General features: G+C 47.3%; 1 protein-coding gene across 1 annotated transcript; it reads left to right on the top strand.

The window, feature by feature from the left end:
- Positions 1–7,764: 7,764 nt before the first annotated feature.
- Positions 7,765–20,010, top strand: LOC148136474 (zona pellucida sperm-binding protein 3-like). Its single transcript, XM_087983340.1, has 9 exons — positions 7,765–7,887; positions 17,275–17,466; positions 18,455–18,570; positions 18,660–18,763; positions 18,855–19,032; positions 19,116–19,242; positions 19,323–19,411; positions 19,499–19,620; positions 19,895–20,010. The coding sequence occupies exons 1-9, from the start codon at positions 7,765–7,767 to the stop codon at positions 20,008–20,010; spliced, it is 1,167 nt and encodes a 388-aa protein (XP_087839466.1).
- The last annotated feature ends 7,909 nt before the right edge of the window (positions 20,011–27,919 follow it).

The raw sequence follows: 27,919 nt of genomic DNA, 5'->3' as shown, positions 1-27,919 counted from the left end.
AAGATGATGGTGGAGGGTTGCTTTTCAGACTGGAGGCCTGTGACCAATGGAGTGCCACATGGATTGATGCTGGGTTGACTACTGTCTGCCATTGAGATAAATGATTTGGATGTGAACAGAGTGAAATGGCAGAGGACTCCAGATTTGAAGGTCGAGAGGACAGTGAAGGTTACAACAGGATCTTGATCAGATGGGCATTTAATTTAGATAAATGCAAGGTGCTGTATTTTGGAAAAGCAAATCAGAGCAGTACTTGGACACTGAACTGGTAATGCCCTGGGGAGTGTTGCTGAACCAAAACCTTGCAGTGCAGGTTCATGGTTCCTTGAAAGTGGAGTCACAGGTAGATAGGAAAGTGAACAAGCTGTTTGGTAAGCGTTCCTTTTTTCTACAGAGTAGAGTTGGGAGGTCATGTAGCAGCTATACAGTACATGGTTAGGCCAATGTTGGTATATTATGGGCAATTCTGGTCTCCTTCCTCATGAGGCTGTTATGAAACTTGCAAATCTTTTCTGAACCCTTTCAAGGATGTTGCCAGGGTTGTAGAAGTTGAGCTATGGGGAGAGGCTGAACAGACTAGGGCAGTTTTCCCTGGCGTGTTGGAGGATGAGGGGTGACATTAAAGGTTTATAAAATCATGAGGGGCCTAGATAACAAATGGACAAGGTCTTTCCCTGGGGTGGGAGAACCCCCTCTCATGCTAAACCTATGCCCTCTAGTTGTGATTTAGATTAGATTACTTTACAGTGTGGAAACAGGCCCTTCGGCCCAACAAGTCCACACCGACCCACCGAAGCGTAACCCACCCATACCCCTACATTTACCCCTTACCTAACACTACGGGCAATTTAGCATAGCCAATTAACCTGACCTGCACATCTTTGGACTGTGGGAGGAAACCGGAGCACCTGGAGGAAACCCACGCAGACACGGGGAGAACGTGCAAACTCCACACATTCAGTCGCCTGAGGTGGGAATTGAACCTGGGTCGCTGGCGCTGCGAGGCAGCAGTGCTAACTACTGTGCCACTGTGCTGCCCACCATGGAAAGATATCAAATGGGACCCAAGGGACAATGCTGAGGTAGAGGGTGATGCATGTATGGAATGGGCTGCTGGAGAAAGTGGAGGATGGTACAATTACAGCCTTTAATAGGAAGGGTTTCAGTGGGATATGGGCCAGGTGCTAGCATCTGGGACTAGATTAGGATATCTGGTCATCATGAGTTGGACCAAAGGGACTGTTTCTGTGTCCAGCATCATAACTGTACACCTCAGTCCTGTCTTCACACTGATCTCTATCATGCAAAATGGGATAGACTTCAAATAGGTCATCCTGTCAGAATACAACAGAGGCCCATTGAGTCTTTACCACCATATAACACACTTCTATCTCCACTCACCTCTCTTTTCCCACTTATAGGCCCAGGGTTTCCAGTGTTCTGAAGCTTTGTGTTCATACACATACTTCTCCAAGTGTGAGGTTTCTTACTTCCATTACCTGTGATGTCTACAAGATACACTGCAGCAATTCACCAAGGCTCCTCCAACACCTCCCAGAAAGTTCACACCTTCCCTCCAAGCTCAACACTTGGAATGTCACTGTAACCATGGTTACAGATTCCCTTGATCGTGTCTCCCCATAAAATACTCCCAGAGAGTGACAGCACATGGTTTAGTACAGATTTAAACCTGCTCTGCTGCTTTGTGGTAAAGGATTCTGGATCAGTGGTGCTGGAAGAGCACAGCAATTCAGGCAGCATCCGAGGACAGGCAAAATCGACGTTTCGGGCAAAAGCCCTTCATCAGGAATAAAGGCAGAGAGCCTGAAGTGTGGAGAGAGAAGCTAGAGGAGGGTGGGGGTGGGGAGAGAGTGGCATAGAGTACAATAGGTCAGTGGGGAAGGAGATGAAGGTGATAGGTCAGGGAGGAGAGGGTGGAGTGGATAGGTGGAAAAGGAGCTGGGCAGGTCGGACAAGTCCGGACAGGTCAGGGGATCGAGTTGCTGGAGGTTAGAAGCTAGGATGAGGTGGTGGAAGGGGAAATGAGGAAACTGTTGAAATCCACATTGATGCCCTGGGGTTGAAGTGTTCCGAGGCGGAAGATGAGGCGTTCTTCCTCCAGGCGTCTGGTGGTGAGGGAGCGGCGGTGGAGGAGGCCCAGCACCTCCATATCCTCGGCAGAGTGGGAGGGGGAGTTGAAATGTTGAGCCACTGGGCGATTTGGTTGATTGGTGCGGGTGTCTCGGAGATGTTCCCTAAAGCGCTCTGCTAGGAGGCGCCCAGTCTCCCCAATATAGAGGAGACCGCATCGGGAGCAACGGATACAATAGATGATATTAGTGGATGTGCAGGTAAAACTTTGATGGATGTGGAATGCTCCTTTGGGGCCTTGGATAGAGGTGAGGGAGGAGGCGTGGACGCAGGTTTTACAGTTCCTGCGGTGGCAGGGGAAAGTGCCAGGATGGGAGGGTGGGTCGTAGGGGGGCGTGGACCTGACCAGGTAGTCACGGAGGGAACGGTCTTTGCGGAAGGCGGAAAGGGGTGGGGAGGGAAATATATCCCTGGTGGTGGGGTCTTTTTGGAGGTGGCGGAAATGTTGGCGGATGATTTGGTTTATGCGAAGGTTGGTAGGGTGCAAGGTGAGCACTAGGGGCGTTCTCTCCTTGTTGCGGTTGGAGGGGTTGGGTCTGAGGGCGGAGGTGCGGGATTTGGCGAGATGCGTTGGAGGGCATCTTTAACCACGTGGGAAGGGAAATTGCGGTCTCTAAAGAAGGAGGCCATCTGGTGTGTTCTATGGTGGAACTGCTCCTCAGGTCAACTGAAAGCAAAGTGCCCTCTACACATTGTCACTATAAAACATTCCCAAACACGGAGAGAATAAGATTAGATACAGAGTAAAGTTACCTTCACCCTCCCCATCAAACCCTCCCAGAAGGAGGACAGCATGGAGTTAGATACACAGTGAAGTCCTCTCCAGACCTAAGTGGACAGTAAAGTTGCTACTACCCTTAAATTGAATATCAACATCCTTCAAATCTGTTTCTGTCACACTCTCCCAGGACAGATACAGTATGGGGTAATGGTTAGCACTGCTGCCTTGCAGCACCACGGACCCAGGCTAGTTCCCAGCTGCTGGCAACTGGCTGTGTGGAGTTTGCAGGTTCTCGCTCGGTCTGTGGTGATTTCCTCTGGATGCTCCAGTTTCCACCCACAGTCCAAAGATGTGCAGGTCAGGTGACTTGGCTATGCTAAGTTGCCTGTAGTGTTTGGCGCATTAGTCAGAGGGAAATGAGTCTTGGTGGATTACTCTTTGGAAGATCAGGTTTGATGGGTCGAAGGGCCTGCTTCCACACTGTAGGGAATCTAATCTTTCTAAAAAAAATACACGGCAAATGTCTCACTAGACTGTCCCAACCAAACATTCCCAAGAGGAGGTGAAGTATGATGTCAATATGAGGACCACGCACTTTGTTCTGCCCAAACCCGTCTCCAAACTGCATCCTATGACAATCTGTCAGTATTTCTCACTGTCACACTCCTGGGTTCAGACCCACCAGTCACCCTCCTCGATCAATGAGTCACATTTCAATGTGGCAGAAGATTGCAGGTAACGGGAGTCCTCGTCACTTGCTGTCAGCTTGGGTTGGCGATTGTTCCTCACTGTGACCCTGGCTGGGATGGGCATGAATATTGTGTGGGGGAGGGTCTGACCCCAGCTTTCTCAAACTCCACATTACCTTTACATTGTCTTTTGGACCTTGCTTCAACTGCTTTCTGTCTCTACCCTTGTGTTGTCATCCCCATTGGTCTGGAACATTCGGATTCCTCTGAACCTCTTGTATAGTTCTTCAGTGCTTCAGCTCCACTGCCCGTGGACAGATCCATTTGAATGGAGGGGTCACTCCGTCCACCTTAATTCTGACGGGTTGTTCTTTTTCAAATAAGCACGAGGTGCGAGTTGAAGTGCCTTGAGCTGGAAGATGTCCAACTTACTCTCAGTGAAATAACCAGGCTCCTGGATGAAAGCTGTTCTGTTTCAATATTTTCGCTTACTACTGCTTCCTCTCCCTGGTCCCTGACGCTCTCCTTTTCTTGAGTCACGTTCCGATTAATCAACCCAGGTCTTGTGTGAACAACCTCTCCTCCTAAAATGTGGAGGTTGCATGTCCTAATATGAAGAGGCCAAAATATACTTGCAGCCTCATTTCTCCTGTTAATGAAAATCATCACCATGTGCATCAATGTTCCTCTGCCCTGAATGTTTCCTGATTAGCATCTTAGTCCAAGTCATACAGTCACACCTGTCACTACCACTTCTGCTGGCAGTTCATTCCATATTTGCACCACAGTCTGTCAGAAACAGCTACCCCACAACTGCCTCTTGAAACCCTCACCCCCAGATCAGCCCTCTCGCTTACGTCTCCCCTGACCCATCTTGGGGAAAAGGATCTCGATAAGGTCAACACTCAACCTCCTATGCTGCAGGATCAAGCAAGTCCCAGCCTCTCCCTCTGCCTCAAATCCTCCGGTCCTCGTCTCATCCTTATACATCGTTTTTACATCTTTTCCAATTTAACAACATCCTTCCCATTGGGTAACCAGAACGGTACAGAGGATTCCAAAGGTGGCCTCATCAATGTTCTGTCCTGTTGCAACGTGACACCCAAGCCCCTGTACTGAATGTTATGATCAATGAAGGCAAATGTGTCAAATGCCACCTTCACCACCCTGTCTGCCTGTGATCCCACTGTCAATGAACAGTATACCTGAACCCTTTGGTCTCCCTGTGTTCACCTACACTTCTCAGGGCCCGACCATTAACTGTGTAAGACCTGCCCTGCTTTATCTTCCCAAAATGCAACACCATACATTTATCTGCACTAAACGCCATCTTTCATCGTGACAACACAAGGGTAGAGACAGAAAGCAGTTGTAGGACTTTTGTGCGGAACATTGATTTTTATGCTCCTTGGATGCTGCCTGGCCTGCTGTGCTTTTCCAGCACCATTCTAATCTGCCATTCCTTGGCCCAACTTGCTTCTCTTCGATAGCTTTCTTCACTGTCCACTGTACCACCAATTTGGTCTCATCAGCAACATTACTAATCATGTCTCTTACATTCGCTGCTAAGTCAGTTATATGAATGACAAACAGCAGTGGACCCAGCACCAATCCTGCCAAACACCACTGGTCACAGGTCTCCAATCCAAATTGCAACCCTCTACCATGACTGTCTCCTGTCGTGAGGCCAATTTTGTATTCAATTGGCAAGCTCACCGTGAAACCCATGTGACCTAATTTTACAAATTAGTCTACCATGTGGAACCTTGTCAAAAGGCTTTGCTAAAATCCATGCAAACAACTTTCATCACTGAGCCTTCACCTCTTTCTTTGGTCACCCCTTCCAAAAGACAGTCAAACAATTTTGACAGACATGGCTTCCCATGCACAAAACCACGCTGACTATCCCTAATCACTCCCTGACTTTGGAAATGCATCTGGATCCTGTCCCTCAGAGTTTCCTCCAACAACAAACCCATTACTGACATCAAGCTGTAGTGTTGTGGCTTTTCCATGCTGCAACATTAGCCACCCTCCAGTTTTGCAGCATGTGACCACGGCTATCAATGATACAAATATCTGCTACAGGCCCTGCAATGTCTTAGCGAGCTTCCCATAATGTCCTGACATTCATCTGATCAGGTCACATGGATTTATCTAGCTTTGTATTTTAAGACTTCTGGCATCCCTGCAGCAATGTTGACCGTTTCCGAGGCATCCCTCTTTTCCACCAAGTTGCCTCTCTTCCATGTGTCTCCCCCCAGGAAATACAGAAGCAAAATATTGCTTTCGGATCTGACTCACCTCCAGTGAGTCCACATATGGACAGCCTTATTGATCTGTTAGGGGCCCTATTCTGTTCTGTTGAGTTTACAGAAAAAAACTCAGTCCATTTGATGAACTGAGCATTCCCAGACTCGAGCAGCAGGTATCCCAATGACAACTGACTGAGAACCATAGAATCCCGATAGTTGGAAGCAGGCCCTTTGGCTCATTGAGTACAGACCAACCCTGGGGAGAGTGACCCGCTCACCTACCCTCTCCATGTAACACAGCATTTCCTATCATTAACCCACCTAGCCTCTGTATTTCTGAGCATTAATAGAAATTTAGCAGAGCCAATTCACCTGACTTGCACATCTTTGGACTGTGGGAGAAAAGCAGAGCACCCAGAGAGGACCTACACATACACAGGGAAAATGTGCAAGCTCCACACAGGTAGTTGACTGAGGGTGAAATTGAACCAGAACCCTCACACTGTGAGGCATTGAACCGCCATGCTGAGGTAAATGACTAACCCCTAACCTTGAGATTATTGCCTCTAATACTACACTCCTCAGCTCTGGGAGGAAGAAGTCTCCTGGCTCTGAGCCGGTCACACTCCCTGAAGAATTGTTGCAATGGGATGATGTCATTGTGAACCCCGTGTAGTTCCTTCTCATTTCAGATCAGTTCCCCATTCCTTAACCTGGTATCTTTTAGATCACTGGGGATTTCCTGATCTACACCACCCACCTGACCCACACCCCAAACTATCCTGGATCTGTCATTGTGAGAACCAATGGGGCTGTTGTTCCCATTGAGTGTCGTTATTTGAGGTGAGAATCTTTACTCGATTGTCAATATGATCCCCAGCTGCTGCTGTTGTCTGACCCTGGCCTAAAATATCTGCCCTGTCTCTCCCCAGGAAGGGCAATGTGAGCAGTAACCCCATCAATCCCACCTGGATCCCATTCAGCTCCACCAGGTCTGGAGAAGGCCATCTGTCATGCTCCCTGTGCCTAATGAATGGTACGTGATGGGTGACTGGGGAGGGGTCTCCTGGTGTCACTCACTGCGAGTTACACTCACTGTCTCCAGCCCTTGTCCTCCTGTACTTCAGGTGACTGGCTTACACAGGGCCCTTCCACTGTCTACTCCCTGGGACACCTCATTCACATTGAGGCGTCTGTTTCAATGGTCAATCACGTGCCCCTGAAGCTGTACATTGATCGCTGTGTAGCTACACTGAGCCCAGACAAGGACTCTACCCCGAGATACCCATTGTAGTCAATGATGCTGTAAGGAGCTCTCTGCTATCTCCAGCTGCTCCCATCTCAATGGCTTCCCTCCTTCACTTCATGGCCCTAATGTCCATCTGCAGTTGCCTCCTGGACAGCAAAGCTGGGGATTCCTTTTCCACCTTTGTGTTGCCGGGAGCCAGACAAGCTCAGGTTTGACCTGGATGCCCTCGGTTTCTATGGAGATGAGCATTCCTTGGCACGAGGATGCTGCTGATTGGCTTCTCCACAGTGGGAGGGAGTCACTAAATACTGACTTGTTCTGAATGTGTCCCTCAGATTTTCATCACCTGTCACCTGAAAGTTGCTGCAGTGGATCAGGGAGATTCCAGGAACAAAGCTTGTACTTTCCAGAAGCTGCAGAATATGTAAGTTCCCTCTCTCTGTCCCTCAGGGATGTTGTTGTTGGGAGAGGTGATGCACCATGTGGTTGATGGGCTCGTTCTCTTGTTGAGCTGGACGCCATTGGAGGAATCTGACAGTGACATTTGTGCCTGTTGCCATGTGGGGAACTGTGGGAGCACAAGGGAGATCCTGTTCCCCTCCAGAGGAAGGAGAGACCTTGGTCCTGAAGCTGGTAGGACATTGACCATCTTGATGTTGGGGATCCTCCCATCTCCATCTCCATCTCTCCCTGACTGGGATGTTTGATCTTGCAGAGAGTGAAGCTGGATTCAAGTGGGAAGGGGAGGCCTCACTTGACCCCCTGATCATCCTGGATACTGGGATGACCAACCTGGCAACTGAGCCCCTGCCTGAGGTGGAGGTAAGGATGCAGGAGAGGTCTCCAGGTGGGGAGTTGGCTGCCTGCTGGTTTCAGGCTGAGAGCATTTGATCAGCGTGGTGGTTCACTCTGTATCCCTGGCTCTTTGACCAGGCTCTGGATATGGTGTCAATTGGAATCATAGCCATCAATCTCAGTGAAGCAAACAGAACATGCTGGAGAAACTCAGTCAACCTCACAGCATCTGGGGGAGAAAGACAAAGTATCAAGTGTCTTCTGGCACTCTCTTCAGAAGTGTCCAATTGTATTTGCAGCATGAACTGTTTCTCTCTCCTCAGCTGCTGCCAGACCTGAGCTTTTCCAGCATTTTGCGAGTTTCAGATCTCTGACATCCATATTGGGTTTTTCAAACTGAGGGGCTAGTTAAACAGGTATGAGGGGCCAAATGGTCCCTTCATGCCCATAAACCACAATGCTGTGGCTCAGTAAATTCTGAAACGTTTCGCGTACAGTCCAAAGATCAAATGTGTTAAATCCTGCAGGACGGGTGGACCAGTCTTGTATTCCCCAAGTGAATTTCTGACTGTCCTGACCCCTCTCAAACAAGCTGTTTTCTGGTGGGTTATTTCAACTTGGAGTTTATTGAGGGAGTGTATTCATCCACTGGGGGAAAATGGATTGCTGTAGGGATTGAACTCAATATGGAGAAGGCTTCAGACACTCATTTGTCCTTGGTGCTGGGTGTCAGATACACAGCCTGATTGCTGAGGGACGGTAAGCGAGCTGGGTGTGGTCAGGGAATGTCAGAAGCATTAGGATGGAATGGTTTGTGGTTAAAGTGGTTGTAGAATCAGTGGAGAATGGAGCAGACCATGGGTGAGGTGAGGACCCAGCGATATTATTGCTGGCCTGTGAATCCCGAGCCCTGGGTAACTCTCTGTGGACCGCAGTTTGAATCCTGCCACACAGCAGAATATGCAATCTGAATCCATTAAAACAAATCAGGAATTATGAGCCTAATGATGAGTATGAACACATTGATTGTTGGAGAAACCCATCTGACTCATTAATGATCCTTTTTTAGGGAAAGTAACTACTGTCCTGAACTGGTCGGGCCTACATGAGACCCACTGAAATGAAGCAGAACCTTTACTACTCTCTGGATAAGTCGGGACGGGCAATAAATACTGGCCTCGCCAGTGATGGCATGTGAATGAATTACAAGGAGAGGTGCTGCAATGGGTTCTCAACCAATGACTGGCTTGGTAAGCCTGGGAACCAGATGAGGTTAGTGCCATCACCAAGGCCATGCCAGGCGATGGAGCAAGCTGTGGTCAACTGCATAGAAACTGTCCACAGCCTTCAGAGGATGGGCACTGGGTTAGGCCAATCACACTGAAGGCCATTGCTGTGTTGCTCATTGGCAGGGATAGAAACCTGATTTGAGGGAGTTTGTTATCAGACTTGGAGAGAACCTGATGTGCATTAGCACCAATGAAGGTTGTAGGGGAACTCCAGTAGCCATCTGTCTAATGGGAACAGGATCCTGGAATCTGTTTTGGTAGTTTAAAATGTATTTGGATCATGAATGTACTTTGGGACAGGAAATCTGCCATTCTTGCTGAGTCTGGCCTACATGTGACTCCAGGCCTACAGCAATGGGGTTGTATTTAACCCACTGAAATGAGTGAGCATGCAGCTGAGGTGTATCCAACAGCTTAAAAGCTGTGAATAAAACTGGCTGGGAAACGTGGCCTTACCCCAGTAACCATAAACAAACAGTGCAGGCAGCCCTGCAAGGTTCTCCTTTGCACCATCTCAGGGCCAGTGCTACCATACAAGCCCAGGCTAACCCTGCCATAACTACAGCATTGTACATTACACAGAATGTCCCAAAGACCACAGTCACCATCCCTGGGGGTGTCCTGTCCCACACAAAGATGGCAGCACACAGTGTGCTACAGTTAGGAAGGAGTTGTCTACATTGTACTAACTTGGATTGAAAGTTGGTTGGCTGATAGGAAACAAAGAGGAGTGATAAACGGCTCCATTTCGGAATGGCAGGCAGTGACCAGTGGGGTACCGCAGGGATCAGTCCTGGGACCGCAGCTTTTTACAATCTGTTAATGATATAGAAGATGGTATTAGCAATAACATTAGCAAATTTGCTGATGATACTAAGCTGGGTGGCAGGGTGAAATGTGATGAGGATGTTAGGAGATTATAGGGTGACCTGGGCAAGTTAGGTGAGTGGTCAGATGCATGGCAGATGCAGTTTAATGTGGGATAAATGTAAGGTTATCCACTTTGGTGGCAAGAACAGGACGGCAGATTACTACCTCAATGGAATCAATTTAGTTAAAGGGGCAGTACAGAGATCTGGGTGTTCTTGTACACCAGTCAATGAAGGTAAGCATGCAGGTACAGCAGGTAGTGAAGAAGGCTAATAGCATGCTGCCCTTCATAACAAGAGGAATTGAGTATAGAAGCAAAGAGGTTCTTCTGCAGCTGTACAGGGCCCTGGTGATACCACTCCTGGAGTACTGTGTGCAGTCCTGGTCTCCAAATTTGAGGAAAGACATTCTAGCGATTGAGGGAGTGCAGCATAGATTCACGAGGTCAATTCCTGGAATGGCGGGACTACCTTACACTGAAAGAATGGAGCGACTGGGCTTGTATACCCTTGAGTTTAGAAGACTGAGAGGGAATCTGATTGAGACGTATAAGATTATGAAAGGATTGGACACTCTGGAGGCAGGAAACATGTTTCCGTTGATGGGCGAGTGCTGAACCAGAGGAAACAGCTTAAACATACGGGGTAGACGATTTAGGACAAAGACAAGGAGAAACTTGTTCACCCAGAGAGTGGTGGCTGTGTGGAATGCTCTGCCCCAGAGGGCAGTGGAGGCCCACTCTCTGCATTCATTTAAGAAAGAGTTGGATAGAGCTCTCAAGGATAGTGGAATCAAGGGATATGGAGATAAGGCAGGAACAGGATACTGATTAGGAATGATCAGCCATGATCATATTGAATGGCGGTGCAGGCTCGAAGGGCAGAATGGCCTACTCCTGCACCTATTGTCTATTTTCTAACAGCTGCTTTCTATTCACCTGGTCCCTAATCTTATACACCTCCACCAAATCTCCTCTCAATCTCTCTGCTCCAAGAGAACAACCTTCCGAGCTTATCCAAGGTCTCCTCGTAGCTGCAATGTTCAATCCCAGACAACATTCGGGTGAATCTCCTCTGTACCCTCTCCAGTATAACCACACCCTTCCTGTTGTGGGGTGACCAGAACTGCACACAGTACTACAGCTGTGTCCTCTAATCAAAGATCTGTACAGCTTCAACATGATCTCCCTGTTCTTACAGTTTATACTTGAACTGACACAGGCAAGCATCAACAGGTCATTTTAACTCCTCTATAAACCTATCCAGCCACCTTCAGGGGTCTGTGGAATAGTATTCCAAGATCCCTCTGTTCCTGAGCTTCCTAGTGTCCTGCCATTCATTGAGTACTTCCTTTTCTTCTTTGTTCCCTCGAAAGTGCATCCCTTCACATTTCTCAGGGACAGAATAAGAACGAGGAGCAGTAGTAGGCCATCTGGCTGATCTTTTTGTGGCCTTAGCTCCACTTACCCGCCCTCTCACTCTAACCGTTAATTCTTTTATTGTTCAAAAAGAGAACATATCTTCGCCTTAGAAACACTTACTGAAGTAACATCAACTAACTTCATTGGGGCAGGGAACTCCATAGATTCACAACCCTCTGTGTGAAGATGTTCCTTCTCAATTCAGTCTGAAATCTGTTCCTTCTAATTGAGCTATACCCACCTGTCCGAGTTTCACCTGCCAGTGGAAACATCCTCTCTATGTCTATCATATAAAATGATGACAGGAATAGATATGTTTTTCTAAGATCATTCCTCATTCCTCTGAATTCCAATGAAGAGAATCCCAGTCTACTCCGTCTCTCCTCATAAGCCATCTCTCTCAACGCTGGCACCCACCCAGTGAACCGCCTCTGCGTCCTCTCTAGTGCCGGTACATCCTTTCTCAAGGAAGACCAAAACTGCACGCGGTACTCCAGTTATGGCCCCACCAGCACCCTGTGCTGCCACAATATAATGTCCCTGCTTTTAAACACAATCCCTTCAGCAATAAAAGGACAATTTTCCATTTGCCTTCTTAATGACCTGCTGTACCTGCAGACCAACTTGGGATTCATGCTCAAGGACACCCAGGTCCCTCTGCATGGCAGCATGCTGCAACTTTTTACCATTCAAGTATTCGTCCTTTTTACTGTTACTCCTATCAAAATGGATGACTTCACACTTATTAACATTATATTCCATTTGCCAGACCTTTGCCCCTCACTGTAAGTATCTAGGTTCCTCTGTAACGTTCACAGTCCTCCACACACTTTGCATCTTTGTGTCATTTGCAAACTTTGACACACTGCACCTCGATCCCAATTCCGAATCATCTGTGTAAATTGTGAATAATTATGGCCCCAACAACGATCCCTAAGGCACAGCACGAGGGATTGTATGCTAACCAAAATAGCATACACATCCCCACGCTTTTCTTCCTGTTAGTCAACCAATCCTGTATCCATATTAATACTTTATCCGTAATGCCATGCATCTTTATCTTATGCAGCAGCCTCTCGTGCGGCACCTTGTTGAAGGCCTTTTGGAAATCCACTGGCTCCCTGTGGTCCACCGTGCTCATCATAGAACATAGAACATAGAACATAGAAGAATACAGCGCAGTACAGGCCCTTCGGCCCTCGATGTTGCGCCGATCCAAGCCCACCTAACCTACACTAGCCCACTATCCTCCATATGCCTATCCAATGCCCGCTTAAATGCCCATAATGAGGGAGAGTCCACCACTGCTACTGGCAGGGCATTCCATGAACTCACGACTCGCTGAGTAAAGAACCTACCCCTAACATCTGTCCTATACCTACCCCCCCTTAATTTAAAGCTATGCCCCCTTGTAATAGCTGACTCCATACGTGGAAAAAGATTCTCACTGTCGACCCTATCTAACCCCCTAATCATCGTATACACCTCTATCAAGTCACCCCTAAACCTTCTTTTCTCCAATGAAAACAACCCCAAGTGCCTCAGCCTTTCCTCATACGATCTTTCTACCATAACAGGCAACATCCTGGTAAACCTCCTCTGCACCCGTTCCAGTGCCTCCACATCCTTCCTATAGTATGGCGACCAAAACTGCACACAATACTCCAGATGTGGCCGCACCAGAGTCTTATACAACTGCAACATGACTTCAGTACTCTGGAACTCAATTCCTCTACCAATAAAAGCCAGTACGCCATATGCCTTCTTCACCGCACTATTTACCTGGGTGGCAACTTTCAAAGATTTGTGTACATGGACACCAAGATCCCTCTGCTCATCCACACTACCAAGTATCCGACCGTTAGCCCAGTACCCCATCTTTTTATGACTCTTACCAAAGTGAATCACCTCACACTTAGCTACATTGAACTCCATTTGCCACCTTTCTGCCCAGTTCTGCAGCTTATCTATATCCCGCTGTAACCTGCCACATCCTTCCTCACTGTCTACAACTCCTCCGACTTTCGTATCATCCGCAAACTTGCTCACCCAACCTTCTAACCCCTCTTCCAGGTCATTTATAAAAATGACAAACAGCAATGGTCCCAAAACAGATCCTTGCGGAACACCGCTAGTGACAGCACTCCAAGATGAACCTTTGCCATCAACTACTACCCTCTGTCTTCTTCCAGCCAGCCAACTCCTAATCCAAACCTCCAACTCACCCTTAATGCCATACCTCCGTATTTTTTGCAGTAGTCTACCATGGGGAACCTTATCAAACGCCTTACTAAAATCCATATACACCACATCTACTGCTTTCCCCTCGTCCACCTCCTTCGTCACCTTTTCAAAGAATTCAATAAGGTTTGTGAGGCACGACCTGCCCTTCACAAAACCATGCTGACTATCCTTGATCACATTATTCCTATCCAGATGTTCATAAATCCTATCCCTTACAATTCTCTCTAAGGTTTTGCCCACAACAGAAGTGAGACTCACCGGCCTATAGTTACTAGGGTTATCCCTACTCCCCTTTTTGAACAAGGGAATCACATTTGCTATCCTCCAGTCTTCTGGCACTACTCCTGTAGACAACGAGGACATAAAAATCAAGGCCAATGGCTCTGCAATCTCCTCCCTTGCTTCCCAGAGAATCCTAGGATAAATACCATCAGGCCCAGGGGACTTATCTATTTTCACCCTTTTCCAGGATTTCCAACACCTCTTCCCTACATACCTCAAAGCCATCCATTCTACTTAATTGTGACTCAGTACTCACATTGACAACAATGTCCTGTTCCTGATTGAACACTGACGAAAGGTATTCATTCAGTGTCTCCAATCTCTTCAGCCTCCACACGCAACTTCCCACTACTATCCTTGACTGAACCTATTCCTACCCTAGTCATTCTTTTATTTCTGACATACCTATAGAAAGCCTTAGGGTTTTCCCTAATCCTACCAACTAAGGACCTTTCATGTCCCCTCCTTGCTGCTCTTAGCTCTCTCTTCAGGTCCTTCCTGGCTACCTTATAACTCTCATGGTTTCATAAAATTCCAAAAGATTAGTTTGGAGTGACCTGCCCTTCATGAACTCACGCTGCATCTGCACAATGGGACAATTTCTATCTTGATGCCTTACTATTCCTTCCTTCATAACAGACTCAAGCATCTTCCCCACTACAGAGGTTAGGCCAACCAGTCTACAATTCCCCATCTTGTCTACTGCCCTGTTGAAACATTTGCTGTTTTCCAATCTGCTGGAACTGCCCCAGAGTACAGCAAGTTTTGGAACATTCCCACAAGTGCACTTGCTCTTCCTCCTGCCATCTCCTTTAGCCCCCTGCGATGCCTTCCATGAGGGCCAGGAGACTTGTCGTCTTAGTTCCATGAGCTTGCCCGAAGATACCTCTTCCCTGATCATGATTGTTTCCAGGTCCTCCCCTACTTTTGTGTCTCTGTCAATTACTGGCATGTTATTCATGTCCTTCACTGTGAAGGCTGACACCCAAAACCCTGTACAATGCCTCAGCCATTTGATCATATCCCATGACTAAATGCCCCTTCTCGTCCGCTGGGACACCAATGTTTACTTTAGCCATTCTTTTTCATTCCATACATTTGTAGAAAGCTTTGCAATCTGTCTTTATATTCTGGGCTAGTCTATGAGAGGAAAAAGAACTATCTTACTTTTCTTTATAGCTCTATTTGTGGCTTTCTGTTGACCTTTAAAACTTTCCCAATGTTGTGCTTTCCCATGACTTCTCATTTGATTCGATAGCCTCCTTTGGCAGATTACCCCTTTTCTTACAATTCTTTCTTTTCACTGGAATATACTTTTGCTGAGCACATTGAAATATTGCTTTGAAAGTCCCACCATAAGGTCTTTGGTTCCAGTCTACTTTAGCCAAATCCTCCCACATCCTATTGAGGTCTCCCGTGTTTAAGCACAGGGCTCTGGTATCGGATTTTACCTTCACGCTCTCCAGCTTTATTCTAAATTCAACCAAACTGTGATTGCTCCTTCCAAGAAGATTCCGAAATATGAAGTCATTAATTATTCCTGTCTCATTACACAGGACCTGATCAAGGATAGCTTGCTCCCTCCTCAGTCCCATTACAATGTGATGTACAATTTGGGTAGCCTATAGACTACACCTATCAGTGACTTGTTCCTTCCTTGAATTCTCCATGGAACCAATATCATCTCTCAGCAACACCCAGATGTCGTCCTTGGATATCAGGAGCGGCATCACCTCCCTTACCTTCCTGTCTGTCTGTCTGTCTGTCCTTCCGAATAGCCTGATACCCCGGGATGTTTAACTCCCACTCATGACCATCCTGTAACCGTATCTCCATAATGGCAACTAAATCATATTCATTTGCGATGATTTGTGCCATGAACTGATCGACCTTGTTACAAATGCTACGAACATTTAGCTAAAGTGGCCCTGTGCTAGTTTTCGTACCTTCATGATTTCCAACATCTCTAATAACGTCTCCCGAGTTATCCTTCCTTTTTCCTTCTTTCATGGTCTGCCTTGTAGTTAAGGGGGAGAAGGAGAAGACAGCAGATGCTGGAAAGCAGAGTCAAACAGTGTGGTGCTGGAAAAGCACAGCAGGCAGCATCCAAGGAGCAGAAGGCACGACGTTTTGAGCATAAGCTCTTCATCAGGAATGATAAACTTCATCAGTTTAGGTGGAGACCGTCCCTGCTATACAGATCCCTACCCCATGAAATGGAACCCCTCCTTCCCTTCCCACACCACTCTTCACCACATTTTCCCTTCTCTAATTTCCTCATCCCTAAGCCAATTTGCACCTCTCACTAATGCGGCCATTGGACCAATCCATTTGTATCCTCCTACAACCTAACACATCCCTCTGCATTGTCAACCACCCGGCCAATCATTGTGTCACCCACAAATTAACTGATCATCCTCCCCCGCTCTCTCGGACATCATTTATGGAGATGACAAACAGCGTGGGACCCAGCACCAATCCAAGCGGTACACCGCTGCTCCAGTCACACAGATAAACTTCAACAACAACCCTCTGTCTCCTGCTCAAAGACAGTTCTGGATCTAACTTCCGAACGTACCCTGGATCCAATGGGATTTTATCTTTATTAGCTTCCCGTGTGGGACCTTGTCTCAGGCCTTACTGAAATCGATAGAAACTACATTGTCTAATTCGCCACCATCAACATTCCCTCACTCCAACATTGGTCGACACTGACGGATTGTGTGTGGTCTACAACATACACTGCAGCAATTTACCAAGGCTCCTCCAACAGCAACTTCCAAACCTGCGACCGCTCGCACCCAGAAAGTTCACACCTTCCTCCCATGTTACACAGTTGGAACGTCGCTGAAACTGGGTTCACACATTCCTGTACCACTCTCCCTAACACCTTCTCCAGGATAGCTGGGGATTTTCCAGCAACACATTTTCAGCTCTGATCTCCAGCATCTGCAGTCCTCACTTTCTCCTCCTCGCTGGGGGTTGGTCAGGAAATGTTGGCATGGCCAGCGCTGCCCACATCCACCCAGTAACCAATAAAAATAAGCAGGTTGTGTGTATAAAAGGAGCTGGTTGGGGAATGTGGGGATGGTTGAGTTGTTTGGGATCATGGGTGATTTTGTAATGAGGGGTTTGTTCCTTGTGTTAATGTTAGTTGGAGCTGTCTGTTGCTCTGACACATGGCAGCAGTTTTTGAACCAGAGGTTTCCATGGGGAATTGTGAGAGCCAGCCCTGTTCCTGAGAGAGTCCCTTCTCATGGGGGTCCTAGGTTCCCAGTGTCTGAGGGTGTGAGTTTGTCCCCACTACAGACTGTGATGGTGCAGTGTGGAGAGCACAACCTGCTGGTCAAGGCCCAGCTGGATTTATTTGGAACTGGGCACTTGATTAAAGCTGCTGACCTTACCCTGGGGACTGTAGGTTGTCAGCCAACCAGGGTCTACCCTGAGAACCACACTGTCCTCTTTGACTATGGGCTGCATGAGTGTGGCAGCAGATTGCAGGTAATGGGAGTTCTCCACACTTGCAGGAAGCTTGGGTTGTAGCTTATTCCAGTTAGGGTTACATTGAGGAACATTGACTTACTGAGGGTCTGTCTCCTGCTAGTTTCCTATGCTGGATTAGACTAGATGTTAACTGGTCTCTATCTCAAAATGTGTGCTGCTGTTCTCATTGGTTTGGAAGCTCGATTATACAGGTGGTTCTGTTACGATGTTTTTGTCTGTGCATTAGCTATAATGTGAATTGTGAGTGGTTTGATCTTTCACCTGAATGTGAATAGAACACTAGACTTTCTATCGGTGCCTTCCAGCATGACACTTCTCTATAGTGAAATAACAAGAACACAACTGTCATGTTGTAGCAGAATGATGTGCTTAGTTTTGTGGTGAGCAGCCTATTCTCAATCAGATTGGGTTTTTGACTCACTTAGTCTAGTTTCATCCCAATTGTGGGACTGTTGGGAATAAATTGACTTGTCTAGTCCTTGAGCTCTATATCTGACCTGTTGGTAAAACTGTTTTGGTTCCATTCTGGTTAATTGTTTTTGAACTTGTTTCAGCTTCTCTCTGAAACTTTCACTAACCTTGTTAGTAATCCCTTCCCATAATCTGAAGACTTCCTGTTTTACCTTGTAGATAAAGATCGCCATGTTCCTGTTCCATCTATCTGTAATTCTGCTGTGATTTTAAAAACAATCCTGTTCACCAACTGAGCATTCTCTGTCCTTTGGATAGGGAATTCTAATAATTCCTGACTTTTGGAATGATGCAATACCATCTTAAATTGATCCTAAAAACATCACCCCTGACCTGTGACCTATTGCATTCCAGTAATAGTCCCTCCAGCTCTGGGGTCGAGAGACAGCCTCCAGGCCCTGAGCCTGTCACGTTCTGTAAAGAATTCATTTAATGGGATGCTGCTGTTGTGAACCCCATGTAGATCCTTCTCACTAAGAATCAGTTCCCCATTCCTTAAACTGGTGTTTTTCAGATCACTGGGGATTTCCTGATCTACACCACCCACCTGACCCACACCCCAAACTATCCTGGATCTGTCATTGTGAGAACCAATGGGGCTGTTGTTCCCATTGAGTGTCGTTATTTGAGGTGAGAATCTTTACTCGATTGTCAATATGATCCCCAGCTGCTGCTGTTGTCTGACCCTGGCCTAAAATGTCTGCCCTGTCTCTTCCCAGGAAGGGCAATGTGAGCAGTAACCCCATCAATCCCACCTGGATCCCATTCAGCTCCACCAGGTCTGGAGAAGGCCATCTGTCATTCTCCCTGCGCCTAATGAATGGTACGTGATGGGTGACTGGGGAGGGATCTCCTGGTGTCACTCACTGCGAGTTACATTCACTGTCTCCAACCCTTGTCCTCCTGTACTTCAGGTGACTGGCTTACAGAGCGCCCTTCCACTGTCTACTCTCTGGGAGATCTCATTCACATTGAGGCATCTGTTTCAATGGTCCATCACGTGCCCCTGAAGCTGTACATTGATCGCTGTGTAGCTACACTGAGCCCAGACAAGGACTCCACCCTGAGATACAGGATCATTGACTACAATGGGTAAGGAGCTCTCTACTATCTCCAACTGTTCCCATCTCAATGGCTTTCCTCCATTCACTTCACGGCCCTTTGTCCATCTGCAGTTGCCTCCTGGACAGCAAAGCTGAGGACTCCTTTTCAACCTTTGTGTTGCTGGGAGACGGGCGGGAGCCAGACAAGCTCAGGTTTGACCTGGATGCCTTTCGTTTCTATGGAGAAGAGCATTCTTTGGTAAGAGGAAGCTGCTGATTGGCTTCTCCATAGTGGGAGGGAGTCACTAAATACTGCCTTGTTCTGAATGTGTCCCTCAGATTTTCATCACCTGTCACCTGAAAGTTGCTGCCGTGGATCAGGGAGATTCCAGGAACAAAGCTTGTACTTTCCAGAAGCTGCAGAATATGTAAGTTCCCTCTCTCTGTCCCTCAGGGATGTTGTTGTTGGGAGAGGTGATGCACCATGTGGTTGATGGGCTGTTTCTCTCGTTTAGCTGGACCCCATTGGAGGAATCTGACAGTGACATTTGTGCCTGTTGCCATGTGGGGAACTGTGGGAGCACAAGGGAGATCCTGTTCCCCTCCAGAGGAAGGAGAGACCTTGGTCCTGAAGCTGGTAGGACATTGACCATCTTGATGTTGGGGATCCTCCCCTCTCCATCTCTCCCTGACTGGATGTTTGATCTTGCAGAGAGTGAAGCTGGATTGAAGTGGGAAGGGGAGGTCTCACTTGGTCCCTTGATCATCCTGGATACTGGGCTGACCAACCTGGCAACTGAGGTTGAAGGAAGGATACAGGCGAGGTCTCCAGGTGGGGAGCTGCCTACCTGCTATTTTCCCTTTCTGTCCCTGTTTCTCTCAGTAACCATTGGTTTCTCCTTGTTCTGTAGGTGTGGAGTTGGTTGTGTTGGTGACCCTGACTGTGACAGTGGTCTGTCTGATCTCTGCTTCATTGCTGGCCTCGGTCCTGTACAGGAAACACAAGCGAACACCCATCAACCTGTGATGACATAGTCAATAAAGCAGTGATTCATGGTGTCTTCTGTCTGGAGCTGGTTTTTCTGCATCCTCTTGTTAAAATATTCCTGTGTACAATCTCTGGGCTTGGCCTGTCCAATCCATGCATTGAGCTTCCAGGATGATTGATTGGGTTATTGAAGATATTGTTTGCAGTTTGCTTTATCCAGTGAGTACAGGGGGCTGTAGACCTCACTGGAAAGGGGTTTCTGAATTTGATTGCAGAACATGCTGCAGGAACTGTTTCCAGTCTGTTCTGATCCTCTTCAGAAGTGTCCAAGTGGATTCCCACTGTTCCTGTCTCTATAGTTCAGTCAGCCAGAGTGAGGCATCCATTGGGAAATGACTTGCTGCAGGGTCTGAGAGAAATGCCTGCAGCTTTCTCCATTTAGAGTTGGCCTCAGGGTGTCAGATATAGAACCTGATTTGGGAGCCAGTGAGGCGAGGACCTGGCTGTAGGGTATATTCCAGGGTTTTGAAGGTTGCTTTTGTGGTGCTGAGGGTGGCTGTAGGGTCAGTGCAGGCTGAAGCAGCCCAGAGAATGGTGTTGTAATGGGCTGAGAATCAGTTGTAGTGGATTCTCAGGCTGTGACTGCCCCAGTAAGCCTTGGATCCAGGTGAGGTTAGTCCTATCCAAAGGGCAATGACTGGTGGTGGGGAGGGTGTTTCGGGGAATGGCCTACCCCAATGCTGATTGGGCAATGGATTATCTGTGTGCCTGAGGCTATGACCAGACAGGGGCATAGAAAATGGGTGGTTTTCACTTCCCTAAAGTGGAAACAGGACTTTCAACTCCTTTTTATGGGAGAAAGGTCATGGAAATGGATTGGTTGTAAAATTCTCTCTCCCTCCCTTGAGAAGGGAAGGAAATTGACTGACTGGCCGAATGTGACTCTAGACGCTGAGCACTGAGCTCACTTTATCCTCTAATGAGTGAGCCAGCAGCTCCATTGTATCCAAAAAATTGGATGGACTAAGATTGTTGTGGGTTAGTGAGGGACATGAGCTGCAGAGCTAGGCTGAGGCATGACAAATGGAGTTCAATATGGAAAGGTGAGGTGATTCACTTTGGAAGGAGTAACAGGAATGCAGAGTACTAGATTAATGGGAAGAATCTTGGCAGTGCAGATGAGCAATGATCTTGGTGTCCATGTGCATTGACCCGAGAGTTGCCACCCAGGTTGGTAGCCTTGTTTAAAAAGGCATGTGGTGTTAGGATTTACTCAGGATTGAGTTTCAGAACCATGAGCTTATGTCACAGCTGTAGAATATGCTGCATTTGGAGTATTAAACACTTCTCTTCATGGAATTATAGGAAGGATGTGGAAGCTTTGGAAAGGCTGGAGGAGCTTAACTAAGATGTTGCCTGGAATGGAAAGGAGGTTGAGGGAATTGAGGCTGTGTTCATTAGAGGGTAGAGGCATTGAATTGAGACCTGACAATCCAGGTTAGATACTGGACAAGCAAGTCTTTCCTCCAATTGTGATAGCTAGCATGAGGGGCCATTTGCTTTAAACTGATAGGTGATCATAATAGGACAGATGTGAAAGGTAGTTTCTTCAGTAGAAGGCAGGGCATTCTATGCCCCAACAGTAGTAGACTCATTAATGTTAAGGGCATTTAATTGGTCATTGGATAGGCACATGGATGAGAATGGAACTGTGAAAGGGCTGAAGGGCCTGACTGCTTGTGTTCCATAAAACACAGCATGGTATACACTGCTACCACTTTGTTCTCTCCCTATCAAGAGGGGTAGCAGCACCATGTGGTAAAAGGGAGTTGTCAACATGGATCTCATGGGGTCCAGAGTCACATGACGACAGGTCAAACTGCTGGATACTGTATTACACTGTGCCAGCTGATGGATCATGTTCCTCCAGTGTGAACAGCATTTAGACGAAGCAGTTGGGGGTGAAGGGGCAGAATGTATTCTGGGTGTAGAGGGGAATGGCCAGCCCTGTGGCCCAGCAGCCTCATTACTGACTGAGCTGGCCAGCTCCTAAAAGGGCATTGCTTTGACACTGGCTACCTCAACAGGTGGAGGGATTCAATAGGATTGAAAAACCTGCTTGACCCCATCCTCACCATCTGCTTTATTTATTCTTTTGAAGAAATAACCGGATTGGAGGGAGTGGTAGATATGATCAATTATGGATTTCAGGAAGGCATTTGACAAGGTTCCTCCTGGGAGACTGGTTGGTTAGCAAAGTTATATCTCATGGAATACAGAACTAGCCATTTGGACACAGAACTGACCCTGAAGGTAGAGGACAGAAGATGATGGTGGAGGGTTGCTTTTCAGACTGGAGGCCTGTGACCAATGGAGTGCCACATGGATTGATGCTGGGTTGACTACTGTCTGCCATTGAGGTAAATGATTTGGATGTGAACAGAATGAAATGGCAGAGGACTCCAGATTTGAAGGTCGAGAGGACAGTGAAGGTTACAACAGGATCTTGATCGGATGGGCATTTAATTTTGATAACTGCAAGGTGCTGTATTTTGGAGAAGCAAATCAGAGCAGCACTTGGACACTGAACTGGTAATGCCCTGGGGAGTGTTGCTGAACCAAAACCTTGCAGTGCAGGTTCATGGTTCCTTGAAAGTAGAGTCACAGGTAGATAGGAAAGTGAACAAGCTGTTTGGTAAGCGTTCTTTTTTACTACAGTGAGTTGGGAGGTCATGTAGCAGCTATACAGTACATGGTTAGGCCAATGTTGGCATATTATGGGCAATTGTGGTCTCCTACCTCTCAGGAGGCTGTTGTGAAACTTGTAAATCTTTTCTGAACCCTTTCAAGAATGTTGCCAGGGTTGGAGAATTTGAGCTATGGGAGAGGTGGAATAGACTAGGGCTGTTTTCCCTGGAGTGTTGGAGGATGAGGGGTGACATGAAAGGTTTATAAAATCATGAGGGGCCTAGATAACAAATGGACAAGGTCTTTCCCTGGGGTGGGAGAACCCCCTCTCATGCTAAACCTATGCCCTCTAGTTGTGGAAAGATATCAATAGGGGACCCAAGGGGCAATGCTCTGATGGAGAGGGTGATGCATGTATGGAATGGGCTGCTGGAGAAAGTGGAGGATGGTACAATTACAGCCTTTAATAGGAAGGGTTTCAGTGGGATATGGGCCAGGTGCTAGCACATGGGACTAATTAGGATATCTGGTCATGTATGAGTTGGACTAAAGTGACTGATTCTGTGTACAGCATCAGGACTGTACACCTCAGTCCTGTCTTCACACTGATCTCTATCATGTGAAATGGGATAGACTTCAAATAGGTCATCCTGTCAGAATACAAAAGAGGCCCATTGAGTCTTTATCACCATATAACACACTTCTATCTCCACTCATCTCTCTTTCCCACTTGTAGGCCCAGGGTTTCCAGTGTTCTGAAGCTTTGTGTTCATACACATACTTATCCAAGTGTGAGGTTTCCTACTTCCAGTACCTCTGCTGTCTACAAGATACACTGCAGCAATTCACCAAGGCTCCTCCAACAGCACCCAGAAAGTTCACACCTTCCCTCCAAGCTCAACACGGAATGTCACTGTAACCATGGTTCCAGATTCCCTTGGTAGTGTCTCGCCATAAACTCCCAGATAGTGATAGCACATGGTTTGGTACAGATTTAAACCTGCTCTGTTGCTTTGAGCTGAAGGTCAACTGAAAGCGAAGTGCCTCTCCACATTGTCACTATAAAACATTCCCAAACAGGGAGAGAATAAGATTAGATACAGAGTAAAGTTACCTTCACAGTCTCCCCATCAAACACTCCCAGAAGGAGGACAGCATGGAGTTAGATACACAGTGAAGTCCTCTCCACACTGGAGTGGACAGTAAAGTTTCCACTACCCTTAAATTGAATGTCAACATCCTTCCAAATCTGTCTGTCACACTCTCCCAGGACAGATACAGTATGGGTAATGGTTAGCACTGCTGCCTTGCAGCACCACGGACCCAGGCTAGTTCCCAGCCTCTGGCAACTGGCTGTGTGGAGTTTGCACGTTCTCACTCTGTCTGTGGTGATTTCCTCCAGATGCTCCAGTTTCTTCCCATAGTCCAAAGATGTGCAGGTCAGGGACTTGGCCATTAGATTAGATTACATTACAGTGTGGAAACAGGCCCTTCGGCCCAACAAGTCCACACCGACCCGCCGAAGCGCAACTCACCCCTACCCCTACATTTATCCCCTACCTAACACTACGGGCAATTTAGCATAGCCAATTCACCTGACCCTGCACATCTTTGGACTGTGGGAGGAAACCGGAGGAAACCCACACAGACATGGGGAGAATGTGCAAACTCCACACAGTCAGGAATTGAACCCGGGTCTCTGGCGCTGTGAGGCAGCAGTGCTAACCACTGTGCCGCTTGCCTGTAGTGTTAGGCGCATTAGTCAGAGGGAAATGGGTCAGAGTGGATTACTCTTTGGGAGATCAGGTTTGATGGGTCGAAGGGCCTGCTTCCACACTGTAGGGGAATCTAATCTTTCTAAAAAAAATACCTGGCAAATGTCTCACTAGACTGTCCCAACCAAACATTCCCAAGAGGAGGTGAAGTATGATGTCAATATGAGGACCACGCACTTTGTTCTGCCCAAACCCGGTCTCCAAACTGCATCCTACGACAATCTCAGTATTTCTCACTGTCACACTCTTAGGTTCAGACCCACCAGTCACCCTCCTCGATCAATGAGTCACATTTCAATGTGGCAGAAGATTGCAGGTAACGGGAGTCCTCGTCACTTGCTGTCAGCTTGGGTTGGCGATTGTTCCTCACTGTGACCCTGGCTGGGATGGGCATGAATATTGTGTGGGGGAGGGTCTGACCCCAGCTTTCTCAAACTCCACATTACCTTTACATTGTCTTTTGGACCTTGCTTCAACTGCTTTCTGTCTCTACCCTTGTGTTGTCATCCCCATTGGTCTGGAACATTCGGATCCCTCTGAACCTCTTGTATAGTTCTTCAGTGCTTCAGCTCCACTGCCCGTGGACAGATCCATTTGAATGGAGGGGTCACTCCGTCCACCTTAATTCTGACGGGTTGTTCTTTTTCAAATAAGCAGGAGGTGCAAGTTGAAGTGCCTTGAGCTGGAAGATGTCCAACTTACTCTCAGTGAAATAACCAGGCTCCTGGATGAAAGCTGTTCTGTTTCAATATTTTCTCTTACTACTGCTTCCTCTCCCTGGTCCCTGACGCTCTCCTTTTCTTGAGTCACGTTCCGATTAATCAACCCAGGTCTTGTGTGAACAACCTCTCCTCCTAAAATGTGGAGGGTGCATGTCCTAATATGATGAGGCCAAAATATACTTGCAGCCTCATTTCTCCTGTTAATGAAAATCATCACCATGTGCATCAATGTTCCTCTGCCCTGAATGTTTCCTGATTAGCATCTTAGTCCAAGTCATACAGTCACACCTGTCACTACCACTTCTGCTGGCAGTTCATTCCATATTTGCACCACAGTCTGTCAGAAACAGCTACCCCACAACTGCCTCTTGAAACCTACACCCCCCTCCTCAGCCCTCTAGCTTACGACTCCCCTGATCCATCTTGGGGAAAAGGATCTCGATAAGGTCAACACTCAACCTCCTATGCTGCAGGATCAAGAAAGTCCCAGCCTCTCCCTCTGCCTCAAATCCTCCAGTCCTAGTCTCATCCTTATACATCGTTTTTACATCCTTTCCAACTTAACAACATCCTTCCCATTGGGTAACCAGAACGGTACAGAGGATTCCAAAGGTGGCCTCATCAATGTTCTGTCCTGTTGCAACATGACACCCAAGCCCCTGTACTGAATGTTATGATCAATGAAGGCAAATGTGTCAAATGCCACCTTCACCACCCTGTCTGCCTGTGATCCCACTGTCAATGAACAGTATACCTGAACCCTTTGGTCTCCCTGTGTTCACCTACACTTCTCAGGGCCCTACCATTAACTGTGTAAGACCTGCCCTGCTTTATCTTCCCAAAATGCAACACCATACATTTATCTGCATTAAACCATCTTTCATCGTGACAACACAAGGGTTAGAGACAGACAGCAGTTGTGGGACTTTTGCGCGAAACATCGATTTTTCTGCTCCTTGGATGCTGCCTGGCCTGCTGTGCTTTTCCAGCACCATTCTAGGAGAAAGTGAGGTCTGCAGACGCTGGAGATCCAAGCTGAAACTTTATTGCTGGAACAGCACAGCAGGTCAGGCAGCATCTAGGGAACAGAAGATTCGACGTTTCGGGCGCATGCCCTTCTTCAGGAATCATTCCTGAAGAAGGGCATGTGCCCGAAACGTCGAATCTTCTGTTCCCTAGATGCTGCCTGACCTGCTGTGCTGTTCCAGCAATAAAGTTTCAGCACCATTCTAATCTTGACATTAAACTCCATCTGCCATTCCTTGGCCCAACTTGCTTCTCTTCGATAGCTTTCTTCACTGTCCACTGTACCACCAATTTGGTCTCATCCGCAACATTACTAATCATGTCTCCTACATTCTCTGCTAAGTCAGTTATATGAATGACAAACAGCAGTGGACCCAGCACCAATCCTGCCAAACACCGCTGGTCACAGGCCTCCAATCCAAATTGCAACCCTCTACCATGACCGTCTCCTGTTGTGAGGCCAATTTTGTATTCAGTTGGCAAGCTCACCATGAAACCCATGTGACCTAATTTTACAAATTAGTCTACCATGTGGAACCTTGTCAAAAGGCTTTGCTAAAATCCATGCAAACAACTTTCATCACTGAGCCTTCACCTCTTTCTTTGGTCACCCCTTCCAAAAGACAGTCAAACAATTTTGACAGACATGGCTTCCCATGCACAAAACCACGCTGACTATCCCTAATCACTCCCTGACTTTGGAAATGCATCTGGATCCTGTCCCTCAGAGTTTCCTCCAACAACAAACCCATTACTGACATCAAGTTGTGGCTTTTCCATGCCTCAACATTAGCCACCCTCCAGTTTTGCAGCACGTGACCCACGGCTATCAATGATACAAATATCTGCTACAGGCCCTGCAATGTCTTAGCGAGCTTCCCATAATGTCCTGACATTCATCTGATCAGGTCGCATGGATTTATCTAGCTTTGTATTTTAAGACTTCTGGCATCCCTGCAGCAATGTTGACCGTTTCCGAGGCATCCCTATTTACCACCAAGTTGCCTCTCTTCCATGTGTCTCTCCCCAGGAAATACAGAAGCAAAATATTGTTTTCGGATCTGACTCACCTCCAGTGAGTCCACATATGGACAGCCTTATTGATCTGTTAGGGGCCCTATTCTGTTCTGTTGAGTTTACAGAAAAAAAACTCAGTCCATTTGATGAACTGAGCATTCCCAGGCTCGAGCAGCAGGTATCCCATTGACAACTGACTGAGAACCATAGAATCCCGATAGTTGGAAGCAGGCCCTTTGGCTCATTGAGTACAGACCAACCCTGGGGAGAGTGACCCGCTCACCTACCCTCTCCATGTAACACAGCATTTCCTATCATTAACCCACCTAGCCTCCGTATCTCTGAGCATTAATAGAAATTTAGCAGAGCCAATTCACCTGACTTGCACATCTTTGGACTGTGGGAGAAAAGCAGAGCACCCAGAGAGGACCTACACATACACAGGGAAAATGTGCAAGCTCCACACAGGCAGTTGACTGAGGGTGAAATTGATCCCAGAACCCTCACACTGTGAGGCATTGAACCGCTATGCTGAGGTAAATGACTAACCCCTAACCTTGAGATTATTGCCTCTAATACTACACTCCTCAGCTCTGGGAGGAAGAAGTCTCCTGGCTCTGAGCCAGTCACATTCCCTGAAGAATTGTTGCAATGGGATGATGTCATTGTGAACCCTGTGTAGATCCTTCTCATTTCAGATCAGTTCCCCATTCCTTAACC

The sequence above is a fragment of the Chiloscyllium plagiosum genome, unplaced genomic scaffold (assembly GCF_037043375.1).
Source record: "Chiloscyllium plagiosum isolate Xiang-an unplaced genomic scaffold, Cpla_swu_hap1 HiC_scaffold_45, whole genome shotgun sequence".
NCBI classification, from domain to species: domain Eukaryota; kingdom Metazoa; phylum Chordata; class Chondrichthyes; order Orectolobiformes; family Hemiscylliidae; genus Chiloscyllium; species Chiloscyllium plagiosum.
Note: the sequence above shows the minus strand (reverse complement) of the source record. Positions and strands in the feature narration are given on the sequence as shown.